The sequence below is a fragment of the Salmo salar genome, chromosome 15 (genome assembly GCF_965601325.2).
Source record: "Salmo salar chromosome 15, fSalSal1, whole genome shotgun sequence".
NCBI lineage: Eukaryota > Metazoa > Chordata > Actinopteri > Salmoniformes > Salmonidae > Salmo > Salmo salar.
In genome coordinates, this window is record NC_138305.1 from 76,050,182 (window position 1) to 76,068,739 (window position 18,558).

Sequence of the window (18,558 nt, forward strand, 5' to 3'; positions counted from 1 at the left end):
CATGTGGAAGAAGGTGCTCGGGCAATTTTTCAGTTTTTTATTTGTTAAAAAAGTTTGAAATATCCAATAAATTTCGTTCCACTTCATGATTGTGTCCCACTTGTTGTTGATTCTTCACAAAAAAATTACAGTTTTATATCTTTATGTTTGAAGCCTGAAATGTGGCAAAAGGTCGAAAAGTTCAAGGGGGCCAAATACTTTCGCAAGGCACTGTATATATATATTATAGGTATATCTCATTAGTATCTTATTAATCATTTTAGGCAATGTTGGAATGATGCATTTAATTGGTTTTGCTTACTTTGTGTATTAGAATTTAGCTTGTGCGTTTCCACACGAGGAAGGGATACTATATAATGTTGTTGGGTCTGTAACCATGAGGAGGGATACTATATAATGTTGTTGGGTCTGTAACCATGAGGAGGGATACTATATAATGTTGTTGGGTCTGTAACCATGAGGAGGGGATACTATATAATGTTGTTGGGTCTGTAACCATGAGGAGGGGATACTATATAATGTTGTTGGGTCTGTAACCATGAGGAAGGGATACTATATAATGTTGTTGGGTCTGTAACCATGAGGAGGGATACTATATAATGTTGTTGGGTCTGTAACCATGAGGAGGGATACTATATAATGTTGTTGGGTCTGTAACCATGAGGAAGGGATACTATATAATGTTGTTGGGTCTGTAACCATGAGGAAGGGATACTATATAATGTTGTTGGGTCTGTAACCATGAGGAGGGATACTATATAATGTTGTTGGGTCTGTAACCATGAGGAGGGATACTATATAATGTTGTTGGGTCTGTAACCATGAGGAAGGGATACTATATAATGTTGTTGGGTCTGTAACCATGAGGAGGGGATACTATATAATGTTGTTGGGTCTGTAACCATGAGGAAGGGATACTATATAATGTTGTTGGGTCTGTAACCATGAGGAAGGGATACTATATAATGTTGTTGGGTCTGTAACCATGAGGAAGGGATACTATATAATGTTGTTGGGTCTGTAACCATGAGGAAGGGATACTATATAATGTTGTTGGGTCTGTAACCATGAGGAAGGGATACTATATAATGTTGTTGGGTCTGTAACCATGAGGAAGGGACACTATATAATGTTGTTGGGTCTGTAACCATGAGGAAGGGATACTATATAATGTTGTTGGGTCTGTAACCATGAGGAAGGGATACTATATAATGTTGTTGGGTCTGTAACCATGAGGAAGGGATACTATATAATGTTGTTGGGTCTGTAACCATGAGGAAGGGATACTATATAATGTTGTTGGGTCTGTAACCATGTTTGCCAGTGACAGTCTCTTCCCATTCCAATTATTATAATTTTTTTAACAAAAAGTTCAGTAATAGAACCATGCAATTCCAGTTGATATTGCGAGGGTTGTTTTGTTTGTGTCGGTATATTGTCTATAAAAGTGGATCCTCGTGATTGTATTTTCCTTCGTTTTTAGACCACATAAGCCTAATAAAATACTTGAAATGGTAGGCTAACCACATCTCTTTCGCTCTGTGTTTGGTGACTTAAAGAGTAAAGTTAAATTCCGCAAGATGTTGAGGCCTTATCTGAACTAACATCTATCTGAATTTCTGTCGGTGTCCATTTTGAAAGTGCTGAATGAATAGGCCTACCTCGTCGCAGATCGTTTGCTTGCACTTGATTATACTTAGAGCTAAGTGTTAAGGATACAACAAACAAACATTCTGAATTTATTGAACATAAAATGTAATGTTTGTGTATGGTTCAAAAGTCATAACTCATGTTGTCGTTTGTTATTATTCTTATCGAGTTCCACAAATCCACAAGGAGTCAGTAGAAACCATATTTATTTTAAGCAAGTCAGCCATGGTTTTTTAAAAAGGCAGTAAATGAGGCTGAATGATCTATTATGCTACCAGACAAGGCTCCGCTGATAGCCAGGTGTAGCAGTGTTAAGGATTCACTCCATGGTGCTGAAAATAAATCCCTGCTGTTGGAACAGCTTTATGTAGGCCCTAACAGTTTATGGGCACCGTTTGTCACCGTTATAGTGTTGTTTTTTTGTAGTGGCTTTGCTGGCATGCATACATTTTTTGGTTCAGTTTGTCCCACCAAGATTTACATGCTTAAATCGCCACTGATTAACACAAGCGGTAGTTCAGATGAGGACACCAATTCTCACCCTCACAGTTCCCCCAGCCATTGTAGACACTGCAGGCACTTTGCCATCACAGCGATGACTAAAAAAACCTATTCCTTCACCAACCCCCTTCCTCCCGCATCAAAAGTGGACTGCACTGCACAGTGATGTGCTAGCGACCTAGGGTGGCCTTCAGCGGGTTGGGTTATTCATTGAAAGACTCATCCAGCTCTGAGCAACTTACAACCAGTACAGCTACTATTATTCCCCCAAATACACAACATGCCAGTGTGCATGCTATCAGACTAAGCCGTGGAAAACGCACGCCCGCATGCACATTTGATCTCCAATCCAAAATGTTGGAGTATATCAATTAAACGTTTTAACTTCACTGTCCAAATAAACACATCGGGGAGTGTATGCATAGCGATCAGTGGTGGAAAAAAATACTCAATTGAGTACAAGTAAAGATACGTTATGACACAAGTAAAAGTCACCCAGTAAAATACTACTTGATTAAAAGTATTTGGTTTTAAATATACTTAGGTATCAAAAGTAAATGTAATTGCTTAAGTATACTTAAGTATCAAAAGTAAAAGTATAATTCGTTACAAATTCCTTCTATTAAGCAAACCAGATGGCACAATTTTCTAGTTTTTAATTTATGGATAGCCAGGGGCACACTCCAACACTCAGACGCAATTCACAAACAAAGCATTTGTGTTTAGTGAGTCCGGCAGATCAGAGGCAGTAGAGATGACCACGGATGTTCTCTTGATAGGTGTGTGAATTGGACCATTTTCCTGTCCTGCTAAGCATTCAAAATGTAACGAGTACGTATGGGTGTCAGGGAAAATGTATGGAGTAAAAAGCACATTATTTTCTTTAGGAATGTAGTGAAGTAAAAGTTGTTAAAAATATAAATAGTAAAGGGGTGTAAAGTAAAGATACACAAAAAAATGACTTAAGTAGTACTTTAAAGTATTTTCTATTTAAGTACTTTACACCACTGATAACGATGGAGACTGAATATGTATCGTCATAACCTAGAATGATCATGCCACTGGACATACTATTGGGGGGTACCAACTGTGACTAATTGATGTGTAGTCAAATCAAATTTTATTTGTCCCATCGCCTGAATACAACAGATGTAGACCTTACCATGAAATGCTTACTTACAAGCCATTAACCAACAACGCAGTTAAAAAAATAATACAAGTTCAGAAAATATTGACTAAATAAACGAAAGTAAAAAAATAAAAGAGTAACAATAACGAGGCTATATACAGGGGGGTACCAAGTCAATAAGGAGGCTATATACAGGGGGTACCGGTACAGAGTCAATAACGAGGCTATATACAGGGGGGTACCGGTACCAAGTCAATAACGAGGCTATATATGGGGGTACCGATACCAAGTCAATAAGGAGGCTATATACAGGGGGTACCGGTACAGAGTCAATAACGAGGCTATATACAGGGGGTACCGGTACAGAGTCAATAACGAGGCTATATACAGGGGGTACCGGTACAGAGTCAATAACGAGGCTATATACAGGCGGTACCGGTACCGAGTCAATGTGCGGTGGTACAGGTTATTCAAGTTAATTGAGGTAATATGTACATGTAGATAGGGGTAAAGTGACTATGCATCAATAATAAACAGCGAGTAGCAGCAGTGTAAGGGGGGGGTCAATGCAAATAGTCTGGGTAGTCAATTGATTAGCTGTTTTTTGGTCCTTGACTTGGCGCTCTGGTACCGCTTGCCATGCGGTAGCAAAGAGAACAGTCTATGACTATGGTGGCTGGGGTCTTTGCCTTCCTCTGACACCGCCTGGTATAGAGGTCCTGGTTGGCAGGAAGCTTGGCCCCAGTGATGTACTTGGCCGAACGCCCTACTCTCTGTAGCGCCTGGTGGTCGGAGGCCGAGCAGTTATCATACCAGGCGGTGATGCAACCAGTCAGGATGCTCTCGATGGTGCAGCTGTAAAACCTTTTGAGGATCTGAGGACCCATGCCACATCTCCTTTGTCTTGATCACGTTGAGGGAGAGATTATTCTCCTGGCACCACACTGCCAGGTCTCTGACCTCCTCCCTATAGGCTGTCTCATCGTTGTGTCGTCAGCAAACTTAATGATGGTGTTGGAGTCGTGCTTGGCCACGCAGTCATGGGTTAACAGGGAGTACAGGAGGGGACTAAGCACACACCCCTGAGGGGCCCCCATGTTGAGAATCAGCGTGACAGATGTGTTGTTGCCTACCCTTACCACCTGGGGGCGGCCCTTCAAGAAGTCCAGGATCCAGTTGCAGAAGGAGGTGTTTAGTCCCAGGGTCCTTAGCTTATTGATGAGCTTTGAGGGCACTATGGTGTTGAACGCTGAGCTTTAGTCAATGAATAGCATTCTCACATAGGTGTTCCTTTTATCCAGGTGGGAAAGGGCAGTGTGGAGTGCAATAGAGATTGTGTCATCTATTGATCTGTTGGGGCGGTATGCGAATTGGTGTGGGTCTAGGGTTTCTGGGATGATGGTGTTGATGTGAGCCAAGACCAGCCTTTCAAAGCACTTCATGGCTACAGACATGAGTGCTACGGGTCGGTAGTCATTTAGGCAGGTTACCTTGGTCTTCTTGGGCACAGGGACTACGGTGGTCTGTTTGAAACATGTAGGTATTACACACTCAGTCAGGGAGTTTGAAAATGTCAGTGAAGACACTTGCCAGTTGGTCAGCGCATGCTCTGAGTACACATCCTGGTAATCCGTCTGGCCCTGCAACCTTGTGAATGTTGACCTGATAAAAGGTTTTACTCACATCGGCTATGGAGAGCGTGATCAAACAGTCGTCCGGAATAGCTGGCACTCTCATGCATGCTTCAGTGTTGCTTTCCTCAAAGCATGCATAAGTAATTTAGCTTGTCTGGAAGGCTCGTGTCACTGGTCAGCTCACGGCTGGGCTTCCCTTTGTAGTCTGTAATAGTTTGCAGGCCCTGCCACAACCGACGAGCGTCGGATCCGGTTTAGTAGAAGTAAAGATGGTCTAGAGTTTTTTTTCCCTCTGGTTGCACATGTGACATGCTGGTAGAAATTAGGTAAAAGGGATTTAAGTTTCCCTGCATTAAAGTTCCTGGCCACTAGGAGTGCCGCCTCTGGATGAGCATTTTCTTGTTTGCTTATGGCCTTATACAGCTCTTTGAGTGCGGTCTTAATGCCAGCATCGGTTTGTGGTGGTCAATAGACGGCTAAGAAAAATATAGATGAAAATTCTCTTGGTAAATAGTGTGGTCTACAGCTTATCGTGAGATACTCTACCTCAGGCGAGCGTAACATCAAGACTTCCTTAACCTGTTAGGGCTAGGGGGCAGTATTTGCACGGCTGGATAAAAAAAATGTACCCGATTTAATCTGGTTACTAATCCTACCCAGTAACTAGAATATGCATATACTTATTATATATGGATAGAAAACACTCTAAAAAGTTTCTAAAACTGTTTGAATGGTGTCTGTGAGTATAACAGAACTCATTTGGCAGGCAAAACCCTGAGACATTTTCTGACAGGAAGTGGATACCTGATGTGTTGTATTACCTTTAAACCTATGCCATTGAAAAACACAGGGGCTGAGGAATATTTTGGCACTTCCTATTGCTTCCACTAGATGTCACCAGCCTTTACAAAGTGTTTTGAGTCTTCTGGAGGGAGATCTGACCGAACAAGAGCCATGGAACGATGATGGCCCATTAGACACCTGGCGCGCGAGTTCATGTTGGGTACCCTCGTTCCAATACGTTATAAAAGAGTATGCATTCGTCCACCTTGAATATTATTCATGTTCTGGTTAAAAAAGGCCCTAATGATTTATGCTATACAACGTTTGACATGTTTGAACGAACGTAAATATATTTTTTCCCCTCGTTCATGAAGTGAAGTCCGGCGGGCTTAGATCATGTGCTAACAAGACGGAGATTTTTGGACATAAATGATGAGCTTTTTTGAACAAAACTACATTCGTTATGGACCTGTGATACCTGGAAGTGACATCTGATGAAGAGAATCAAAGGTAATGGATTATTTACATAGTATTTCCGATTTTAGATCTCCCCAACATGACGACTAGTCTGTATCGCAACGCGTATTTTTCTGGGCGCAGTGCTCAGATTATTGCAAAGTGTGATTTCCCAGTAAGGTTATTTTTAAATCTGGCAAGTTGATTGCGTTCAAGAGATGTAAATCTATAATTCTTTAAATGACAATATAATATTTTACCAATGTTTTCTAATTTTAATTATTTAATTTGTGATGCTGACTTGACTGCCGGTTATTGGAGGGAAACGATTTCCTCAACATCAATGCCATAGTAAAACGCTGTTTTTGGATATAAATATGAACTTGATAGAACTAAAAATGCATGCATTGTCTAACATAATGTCCTAGGAGTGTCATCTGATGGAGATTGTAAAAGGTTAGTGCATCATTTTAGCTGGTTTTATGGTTTTGGTGACCCTGTCTTTGAATTGACAAAACATTACACACAACTCTTGTAAATGTACTGTCCTAACATACTCTAAATTTATGCTTTCGCCGTAAAACCTTTTTGAAATCGTAAAACGTGGTTAGATTAAGGAGATGTTTATCTTTCAAAGGGTGTAAAATAGTTGTATGTTTGAAAAATTTGAATTTTGACATTTATTTGGATTCAAATTTGCCGCTCTTGAAATGCACCTGCTGTTGATGGAGTGCACCACGGGGGGGACGCCTGCGTCCCACCTAGCCCATAGAGGTTAATCATGCGTGAGTTACAAATATCTCTAACGGTCGCCCCAGCGTGAGTTTTTTTATGCACGTGATGTTAGAACGTTCTCTCCATTCCAGAATGTGATTGTTACATAAACAACAACACTGAATGGCTCAGAGTGGGAGTGAGAGGTTACCGTGATTAACTGCCTGCACCGCCATTTGAATCAATAAATCACTATCAGAAAATGTTTTGTGTGGTATTATTGATATATTTACTATTTTATTCACGTTTTTCAATTACCGGTGATAAATCATGCATTCCGATTTTTGCATAAATTGTAATGGGCACATAGTGTGTGTGTAAAATTATGTTTTGAAGGTTGTACTGATTATGATGAGCTAAGCTAATTCCAGCTATGTGTATGGAGCCATGTTTGTTGACATACAATGCATTCTGGGTTTCACTTGATCGTCTGTCGGACCAAAGATGCTATAACAAAATGAGGTGAGTAAGGCTTCACTAATTTTTTGAGAACTTCAGGAAGTGAATGTGGGATGTGAACGATGGTAGACGACACACCCCTTCAACATGCATACTATAAACAGAACAAACTAATCTTGTCTTCTCTTATTATTTTTGGTTTCTGTGAGGTAAAAAAGCATGGCTGCGCGCTGAAACTAATCGTCGGATTACTTTCGATTTCTAGAAAGTGTTTTACTCAATTATTTTGATCAACGGTGAGCTCACCCGTGATATGATTAATTATACATAGTAATTGCTATTAGCTAATTCATAGTGTAGTTTATGTCAGCCAAGAGTTATATGACCTCTAGTGTTGCGTCAATCTTTCCTCAGCGCTAGGACAAATGTAGCCTACATTTTTCCGGTTAGGATGATTGTGTTATGCTATAGATACTTCTGTGAATATCTGAACATTGCATCCAAAAACAAACTGCTCACATTCTGGACATAACTTTGTAAGGACTGTATTTATGTAAATATTTTCTGAAAAAAGTGTGGCCAGCTCAAATACTGATTGTTGCGTCATTTGAAACTGGCGGTTCTAAATGAGCGTTCTAAATGAGTGTTCTAATCACACGGGGTGTGATCGTACGCTCCAGGGACCACTGTAGAACGATCACACCCCGTGTGATGGTACGTGTGAAAGGGTTAATATTAGATTTCGCTCACCAGCTGTTATTGACAAAGATACACAGATCGCCACCCCTTTGTCTTACCGGAGGTAACTGTTCTGTCTTGCTGATGCACGGTAAACCCAGCCAACTATATTATATATTATATATTATATATATATATATATATATATATATATACTACTAAAAAAAATAAAGGGAACACTTAAACAACACATCCTAGATCTGAATGAAATAAATAATCTTATTAAATACTTTTTTCTTTACATAGTTGAATGTGCTGACAACAAAATCACACAAAAATAATCAATGGAAATCCAATTTATCAACCCATGGAGGTCTGGATTTGGAGTCACACTCAAAATTAAAGTGGAAAACCACACTACAGGCTGATCCAACTTTGATGTAATGTCCTTAAAACAAGTCAAAATGAGGCTCAGTAGTGTGTGTGGCCTCCACGTGCCTGTATGACCTCCCTACAACGCCTGGGCATGCTCCTGATGAGGTGGCGGATGGTCTCCTGAGGGATCTCCTCCCAGACCTGGACTAAAGCATCCATCAACTCCTGGACAGTCTGTGGTGCAACGTGGCGTTGGTGGATGGAGCAAGACATGATGTCCCAGATGTGCTCAATTGGATTCAGGTCTGGGGAACGGGCGGGCCAGTCCATAGCATCAATGCCTTCCTCTTGCAGGAACTGCTGACACACTCCAGCCACATGAGGTCTAGCATTGTCTTGCATTAGGAGGAACCCAGGGCCAACCGCACCAGCATATGGTCTCACAAGGGGTCTGAGGATCTCATCTCGGTACCTAATGGCAGTCAGGCTACCTCTGGCGAGCACATGGAGGGCTCTGCGGCCCCCCAAAGAAATGCCACCCCACACCATGACTGACCCACCGCCAAACCGGTCATGCTGGAGGATGTTGCAGGCAGCAGAACGTTCTCCACGGCGTCTCCAGACTCTGTCACGTCTGTCACGTGCTCAGTGTGAACCTGCTTTCATCTGTGAAGAGCACAGGGCGCCAGTGGCGAATTTGCCAATCTTGGTGTTCACTGGCAAATGCCAAACGTCCTGCACGGTGTTGGGCTGTAAGCACAACCCCCACCTGTGGATGTCGGGCCCTCATACCACCCTCATGGAGTCTGTTTCTGACCGTTTGAGCAGACACATGCACATTTGTGGCCTGCTGGAGGTCATTTTGCAGGGCTCTGGCAGTGCTCCTCCTGCTCCTCCTTGCACAAAGGCGGAGGTAGCGGTCCTGCTGCTGGGTTGTTGCCCTCCTACGGCCTCCTCCACGTCTCCTGATGTACTGGCCAGTCTCCGGGTAGCGCCTCCATGCTCTGGACACTACGCTGACAGACACAGCAAACCTTCTTGCCACAGCTCGCATTGATGTGCCATCCTGGATGAGCTGCACTACCTGAGCCACTTGTGTGGGTTGTAGACTCTGTCTCATGCTACCACTAGAGTGAAAGCACCGCCAGCATTCAAAAGTGACCAAAACATCAGCCAGGAAGCATAGGAACTGAGAAGTGGTCTGTGGTCCCCACCTGCAGAACCACTCCTTTATTGGGGGTGTCTTGCTAATTGCCTATAATTTCCACCTGTTGTCTATTCCAATTGCACAACAGCATGTGAAATCTATTGTCAATCAGTGTTGCTTCCTAATTGGACAGTTTGATTTCACAGAAGTGTGATTGACTTGGAGTTACATTGTGTTGTTTAAGTGTCTTCCCTTTATTTTTTGGAGCAGTATATATATATATATATATATATATATATATATATATATATTCATGTTGTCGTTCAGCCACGACTCGGTGAAACATAAGATATTACAGTTTAATGTCCTGTTTGTAGGATAGTCTTGAACGGAGCGCATCCAATTTTTTCTCCAATGATTGCACGTTGGCCAATAAGACGGATGGTAGAGGCGGGTTACCCACTCGCCGCTAAATTATTGCGTCCCCTGTATCGGCGTCTCTTCTTCATGCGAATGACAGGGATTTGTTCGAGGTGAGCAATCCTTTCCTACTCAACACAATCCAGATCATTGCAGATAGAAATGAACAAACCCCATTTTCGAGAGAATCCATCGACATTCTACCTAGATGTTACGCCTCAACAGAACACAATACACCACAGGTCTACTACTTTTACAACAGACAGTCAGCAGAGGAAAACGGAGCTGATTAAAACAAAAATGACAGTTCAAAGAGTAGGCAATGACAGAAGTTGAAATGGGAAACGGACTGAAAGTGCTTTAAGTGACAAGGGAAAAGAGTGTGTTCAGAGAGGGTCTCTGACAGGAACAAGAGAGGGGTAAACATACGCCGAGGAGAAAAGAAAAGGAACAAATGTATGAATTTATAGAGTGTGGCAGCACCAGAGAAGTCACTTTATTTATCCTTACAGAGGGCTGTGCCCAGGGACACATCAGTTACTGTGGATGAAGTCATGAAATCCACAGCACTGTCTCTTAAAATGGAGCCAACACTTAAAAGGCCATTGTAATGTCAATGAGAAGAGGGAACAATAGCGGAATCATATTGAAATGATTTCAACAGTCATCTTTCACTCGTAGTAATCTTTCTTTCTACATTTACTTCCATCTATACATACTTCCACTTCTATTTCTCTTTCCACACACAATTCCTCTCCGTGTGCTGATTCAAGCATATATTTACAGATAATGATTAGTTACTCCTTATACAACTGGAGAGGAAATCAATACATTACAATCAATGTACTAGAGTATCAACAACAGCCTGTATGAAATCCAAAGGGAAATCCAGGGGCTTTTGCCTTTGAGCTCATCTGAAGTCGGTCTGCTCCAATTTTGAGCAGGGGATATCAAAGCAACTTTGGGCATTAAGAAACGAGGCATGCTGGTTTACGTAGTCACCAACATTAAACCATGTTTTACGAAATGGTCTTACGTATTTTAGTTGGTCAGATTAATCAAAGTCAAAGATTCAACAGCAACACTTTTTAATGCATAGGCTTGCCAAAATATGGCTAGTTTCCTGGACCCGCATGAAGTCTACTGCTTTACGAAAAAACAAGCTCAATGGAGAATCTTCATTGAGAGTGCTTATTAGTCCAGGTTCCGGGAAATGGGTCCTGAGAGTCGACAAGCATTTAGTGCTGGCTAACAACATGAGGGAGAGGGAACGGTTGGCAGAAGAACAAAAATGTGCTAAATGTGATGCAAGTCTCTGTGACCCATTGGGTCATCCTGTGTGTGCTGTTTCGTTTGTAGAGAGCTAGCAATTTCATCCAAAATGCATGACTGCAACTTCCTCTAGCCCTTACGACATCCCAAAATACATTTCCTACAGCATCTATTCTTATATTCTCCCTTATATGAAATAACACTACTTACAGTAATCATAAAAAAGTATCAAATAAATTATGTATAGTTAGCATAATTCTAATTAGTGTCCTTAAATATTCTACAATACACACAAAGAGCGTGTCCAATAATAACTTGTCCAATGGCTACATTTAGAATGGGGTGCAGGTGCAGGGGGGAGTGTATGTGACAGCCGACACGCCCACATACACACTTTGCTTGGCTGCACGCCCAACTGTAGCCTGTGTCACTCCTGCTCTCTGCCTAGCTCTCTCGTCCCTCTCTCCCTCTCCATCCTAGTCTGTTCAGCCCTCGTTACGTGTATTTCTCATTTGCATCCATCTTGAGCATTCTTCCTCCGTATTGTGGTGTGTCAGTCAGTGGCTCTGCTCTTCATCCAAGGCCTCATCATCAATACACAATATTATTACATTTACAAATCGGGTCCTTCAACAGCTAATGGACAAAACATACTGTATGTATAATCTGCATTTTCAGCCAATGACAAACAGTAAACTGTCAAACCCAGATGATGTAGTGATGAGAGTGAAATGTGCAGTAGTTGCCTGCACCTCCCAGACAGACTATAATACACACACTGAAACCTAGTGGACATGATGCAGTCACTGGATGACCTTTCACCCTACGTACCTGAAAATGAGGACAGCACTGGATCTCTCCATGTACACAGGCATGCAAGCAGGCAGGCAGGCAGGCAGGCAGGCAGGCAGGCAGGCAGGCAGGCAGGCACACACACAAACTCTCTCACTTGGTGTATCATACTTGTGAATCAAAGACATTTACAAAGGATGTTGACAGCACAATTTAACAAGCTTATAAATGCCCCCTCTCTCCATCCCTGTTCCAAAGCTAATAGCAGTTGTTTGTTTCAATATGACTCCATACATGACTCTGTGAGGCTACATATTACCGTGACTGTCTTGATACGGCCACTGCCTTTGGTACAGGTCCAGCCAGAGCGGTTGAAGAGGAGACCACACACCTCCCCCTCCAAGCAGGGTGCCATCTCACACCACTGTCTGCCCCTCACGATACGCGCTGAGGGGATAAGGAGGAGAGAGAGAGAGAGAGAGAGAGAGAGAGAGAGAGAGAAGGGGGAGCGAAAGAGAGTTAGAAACTAGGTTAAATTAGCTAATGTCATCAACCTTTTAAAGTCACACTTTATTTCAAGTGCATTTGAACACAAATGGCTTGATGGGTAGTGACACTGTCAAACATGCTATACAGATATAGAGTTCACTGTATATTAGCTCACTATGCTAATCGGTAGATGCTAGTGCTTTGTCACTGACTATGTTTCAACAACCAATGACAAGCCATACCAACATGGTCTTCAATGAGAGAAAGAGAGTGACAGATAGATATAGTGCATTCGGAAGATTTTCAGAGCCCTTGACGTTTTCCACATTTTGTTAAGTTACAGCCTTATTCTAAAATGTATTACATTTTCCTCATCAATCTACACACAATACCTCATAATGAAAAGCAAAAACAGTTTACATTTTTTGGCAAATTTATAACAAACAAAAAAGTTGAAATATCATATCTACATAAGTATTCAGACCCTTTACTCAGTACTTTGTTGAAACACCTTTGGCAGCAATTTGAGCCTTGAGTCTTCTTGGGTATGACACTACAAGGTTGGCAAGCCTGTATTTGGGGAGTTTGTTCCATTCTTCTCTGCAGATCCTCTCAAGCTCTGTCAGGTTGGATGGGGAGCATCGCTGCATAGCTATTTTCAGGTCTCTCCAGAGATGTTCGATCGGGTTCAAGTCAGGGCTCTGACTGGGCCACTCAAGGACATTCAGAGACTTGTCCCCAAGCCACTCCTGCGTTGTCTTGGCTGTGTGCTTAGGGTCGTTGTCCTGTTGGAAGGTGAACCTTAGCCCCAGTCTGAGGTCCTGAGCGCTCTGGAGCAGGTTTTCATCAAGGATCTCTCTGTACTTTGCGCAGTTCATCTTTCCCTCGATCGTTACTAGTCTCCCAGTCCCTGCCGCTGAAAAACAACCCCACAGCGTTATGCTGCCACCACCATGCTTCACCATAGGGATTGTGCCAGGTTTCCTCCAGATATGATGCTTGGTATTCAGGCCAAAGAGTTCAATCTTGGTTTCATCAGACCAGAGAATCTTGTTTCTTATGGTCTGAGAGTTTTTAGGTGCCTTTTGGCAAACTCCAAGTGAGCTGTCATGTGCCTTTACTGAGGAGTGGCTTCCGTCTGATTGGTGGAATGCTGCAGAAATGGTTGTCCTTCTGGAAGGGTCTCTCATCTCCACAGAGAAACTCTAGAGCTCTGTCAGAGTGACCATCGGGTTCTTGGTTCCTCCCTGAACAAGGCCCTTCTCCCCTGATTGCTCAGTTTGGCCAGGCAGCCAGCTCTGGGAAGAGTCTTGGTGGTTCTAAACTTCTTCCATTTAAGAATGATGGAGGTCACTGTTTTCTTGGGGATCTTAAATGCTGCATAAATGTTTTGGTACCCTTCCCCAGATCTGTGCCTCGACATAATCCTGTCTCGGAGCTCTATGGATAATTTCTTCTACCTCATGGCTTGGTTTTTGCTCTGACGTGCAGTGTCAACTGTGGGACCTTATATAGACAGGTGTGTGCCTTTCCAAATCATGTCCAATCAATTATATTTACCACAGGTGGACTCCAATCAAGTTCTAGAAATATCTCAAGGATGATCAATGGAAACAGGATCACCTGAGCTCAATTTCGAGTCTCATTAAAATTGAAATTCCAATTAGGATCTGGCTCAAAATATTCCAATAATGAATTTACCAAATGGGACAAACAACAAATTGATGTTTATCCCAACAAAATCAAAATAACATATGTAAGAGCAGAATTGGGCAAATACTCCCTTCCCTTTTCAAATAAAAAAAAATAGCCATACAATTTGACATCCATCTAAAAACAAGCGACCACAAAACATTTAATCACACAGCCCTACAATGTCAAGAGATGAAACAAGAGAAGATGCTGATTGGAAAGACACCACAAAAAAATCTAAATAAACTTCAACCCTATTTGGCTCTAAACAGACAGCACACGGTGACCACTGTGATTGATAGAAAACTGAGGAAAACACTGACTATGTACAGACTCAGTGAGCACAGCCTGGCCATAGAGACCGGTCGTCACAAGCAAACCTGGCTGGCCACTTTGTGCTCACTCTGCTCCCGGGGAGAGGTAGAGACAGAGCTGCATTTCCCTTTACACTGTGACAGATACTCAAAACGCAAGATAATATTTATTTCCCAAAATTATCATTCATTGCAAAGAATTTGTATCTATAAAAGCCAACTACAATTCATTGTACTTATTATTATTCTCATTACTATTGCTGTTGTAGTTGCTCTTAACGGTAATAACAAAGCCACTACTACTAGGTCGTTGTTATATTTGTACTTAGACAATTAAGTCATTTAACTTGCCATGTCAATTAAGTTTATTGAATTGAATTGAGAGAGAGATTTATTTTTGCTTTTGTACTTTAACTCTTTGCACATAATATGACATTTGAAATGTCTTTATTCTTTGGGAACTTTTGTGAGTGTAATATTTACTGTTCTTTTTTTATTGTTTGTTTCACTTTTGTTTATTATCTACTTCACTTGCTTTGGCAATGTTAACAAATGCCAATAAAGCCCTTAAATTGAATTGATTTTAATTGAGAGTGAGCGAGAGGGAAGGGAGGGAGCGAGAGAGGGAGCGAGATAGAGAGAAAGCGAGAGAGGGAGAGAGAGAGGGAGCGAGAGCAAGGGAGCGAGAGAGAGAGAAATAGCTTCTTCACAATCAGTGGCTCTTGATTAGATTCTTTGAAAGTCATCTGTCTAGACACTAGATGGTGTCACCATAATGACGGCCACTCTCTTGTGTTCTCTATATAATCTGTCCGGACGACATTGAATTAGCATTAGGCTTTGTTGACGCTGATCAACACTGATTGTTCCTCACAGTGTGTGTGTGTGTGTGTGTGTGTGTGTGTGTGTGTGTGTGTGTGTGTGTGTGTGTGTGTGTGTGTGTGTGTGTGTGTGTGTGTGTGTGTGTGTGTGTGTTCAAGCTCTCTCAAAGGTTATCAGTCCTCTCAGGACCTGGCATGAGCTGTCGTCCCTTTCTGGTCCCTCAGGGTTTACGGTGGTGGGGGGCGAATTGAAAGAGAGTGAGAGACAGAGGGGCTGCAGTGGCAAATATCCACAATGGGAGTAAAGGAGTTTGTGTCCCTCCTGATTGTGGCGCTAAAGGATAACCCCTTGTTGATGTTTTCAATAATTGCTTGTATCATGTTGTTCCTTCGAGTCAGCTATCACTGCCCTGTATAGGTCTGTCTTTCCATGGGACTAAGTATGCACGTGCACAGACGCATGCATGTAGGCACACACACACACACACACACACACACACACACACACACACACACACACACACACACACACACACACACACACACACACACACACACACACACACACACACACACACACACACACACACACAGCAAAAAAGGATCTCTGGCTGCCTGAACACCAACTGTTTTCCAATATCATGTTATGAATGGGAACGGGTCAAAAAAGCTTTAAGGAGAAAAACATTTCAAATTCCCTTTCAATTCCTCCGTGATTCCTTCAACAGCTGCAAAAGTCTAGCTATCCTGCCCCTGACACTGCAATTTCCCTCTGCGAATTGGATCGTCAGCGCCATCAGCCGTAACAAAGCATAGATTGATCAGTCATTCGTAAACATAGTTGTGAGTATATCATGTAACAGCTAAACCCAATTGCTGAGGGGCTAAAGAAATTAAGCTGAGTTTGCAAAGTTGGCCGATTTGTGCAGAGAGACCAACAGAGCACTAAAGCACAGCCTGGCTGAAAGAGACTGAAACAGCTGGGTTGTGTCCAATAAGGGAGAAAACTTTCTGAAACACAGTGATACGGGTAGGCGCTACCTGAACTCGTCTAAATAGTAAACATTCATTTTCTTTTTCAGTTGCAAAACGTTTCAGAACGCTGTGCCGTACAGAACACAGCCCATAGGGCACTACAGAGTGAAGAGCTGTGACTGACACCTGGGTGGCCTTCCAGTCATTCTCTCCGTTTTCACGGCCCCCCCACCCCCCAGACAGGCTGGATGCTGGCCCAGGGTTATCAGCTTCTGAAGGTCCTATGGGCCAGCTCTCTCCTGCAACTGTTCCTGCCTAAGAGCTCATGTGGCCATCTGTCCCCTAGCAGACCCTGCCAGCCAGGACCACTGAGAGAGAGAGAGAGAGAGAGAGGGAGAGAGGGAAGAGAGAGAGTGGGGAGGGAGGGAGGGGGCAGGAGAGAGAGACCGGTCTGGATTGTATAGAAGAAATAGAGAGAGAGAGTGTGTCGTAGAAATATATAGAAAAAGAAACTGACACAAATTCGTCTGCCGACCTGACCCCGAATAACCATCAGATATCATCTCCAAATCGTCTACATTTCCAACACTATACCAACCACATCCCGAAAAAACATTTACAGGCAAAGTTCCCCAACCCCGCCTCGACACAAATCAACTAGTCTTCACTACATCTCTGTGCTGTAATTCCATTAAGAGATGTGACAACAGAAAGCGTTCCCGTTCTCCATAGTGGCAGCCAGTGTGCTACAGGTCTGCATTTAATGGACTGGCTATTAACGTCAGCGAGAGCTGCGATGGGCAGCCAGTAATAATCAATTTCCTGCTGCTGTAATCATAGTTCTCTTTTAGTTAAGCAGCGTTGCTGGAGCGTTATGTGGAGCTGTCTGAAGAGACAGTATTACAAAGACAGTGTGGTACCAGATAGGCACACGGTATGCCAGATATGGCCTGTTGTTTATGTACTGTTGAGCAGCGCAGATTGAGGACAGGGGAGGAGTCGTGTGGTTGACCTCTATGTTACATGAAGATGATCATAGAGAGATTACTGTTAGGGTTGCAAAAATTCCCACATCTCCAGAAGTACCAACTGGAAGATTCCTACAATTAGGAGGGAATAAGCAGGAATTCCTAGACTCCTCCAATCCGGATTATTGGAAAATCTATGGATGTTACCTGAATTTTGCCACCCTAGACACAGCTTAATTTAACTACCTTTATTCACACTCACCGTCGACGCAGGCAGGCCTGGCTCGTGTGGTGCCCGCGATCTGGCCTCTCCTGCAGGCACAGCGGGCAGTCTGACGGTCGATGGTGCGCCTGGGCACGCTGCTGTCTCTGTTGAGCGTCACGATCTCACACGTGCCCACCGCCAACTGGCCTGCAGAGACAACAAGGGGAGAGTCCATTACATTTTCTGCATCTCAAATGGCACCCTATTGTGTAGTGCACTACTTTTGACCAGTCTGCACTATCTAGGGAATAAGGAGCCGTTTCAGGCGTGGTCTACATTACATTACAATCACTCAGCAGAGGCTCTCATCCAGACCTGGATTCAGATAGTATTTGCTTTCATTCCAATACTTCAGCTGCACTTGGTTGAGCTTGCCTGGCGCATTGGAATCAATGGAATAGTCCCCTGCTCATCTGGAATCCCAGGCCAACTCAATCAACTTTAGATCATAGGTGGTTCTTTACATCTTTCCCAGAAAATAAATACTAAGATGAACAAGGTTGCTCCATGAAGGTGAACTTTTAGCTCTACTTCCTGGCTTGAGGCACTATATTTCACCTCATCCCCACAATGCAATTCCAACAGGAACAACACTGTTGGTATCTGGTCAATAACCTCACACACAGCTGAGTCAGACAGACTCTCCTGTGCAGCCTTCCCTGCTGAACGTCCGATAAAACGATTAGTGAACAATGCAAATGTAGCAGAAGAGTTTGAACATCAAGCTGCCTTGTTAAAGTAAATGATGGTACATACTAGGAAAGATCCCTGCATGGCCTTCTACAATTATAGTCCGTTTTGAACTGCTGTTGTTTAGGTTTGGGAGGAACATCCACAAAGCCCAGAGAGTAAGTCATCTCTTGCAGTGTATTCTGCTTCTACCTGGTAGTACTATAGTTATTATCAGTCTGGTGATGAAGACTGATGAGGACCCAGGTGGTCCCCTTAAGGTCCTTTCTCCCAATCCATTCACTCCCATGGCCACTTAAAGCAGTAGCCTTCCACTTCCATCCCTCATAACGCG

At 42.9% G+C, this 18,558-nt stretch overlaps 1 protein-coding gene across 1 annotated transcript in view; it reads right to left on the reverse strand.

The window, feature by feature from the left end:
* Positions 1 to 18,558, reverse strand: part of tafa5l (TAFA chemokine like family member 5, like) — a 41,294-nt gene that overhangs the window by 13,131 nt on the left and 9,605 nt on the right. The window contains exons 2-3 of the mRNA XM_014146137.3: positions 17,532 to 17,681; positions 12,330 to 12,457 (exon numbers count right to left, since the gene is read on the reverse strand). Of these exons, the coding sequence (XP_014001612.1) occupies positions 12,330 to 12,457; positions 17,532 to 17,681 (278 nt within the window). The remainder of the gene's footprint in view (positions 1 to 12,329; positions 12,458 to 17,531; positions 17,682 to 18,558) is intronic.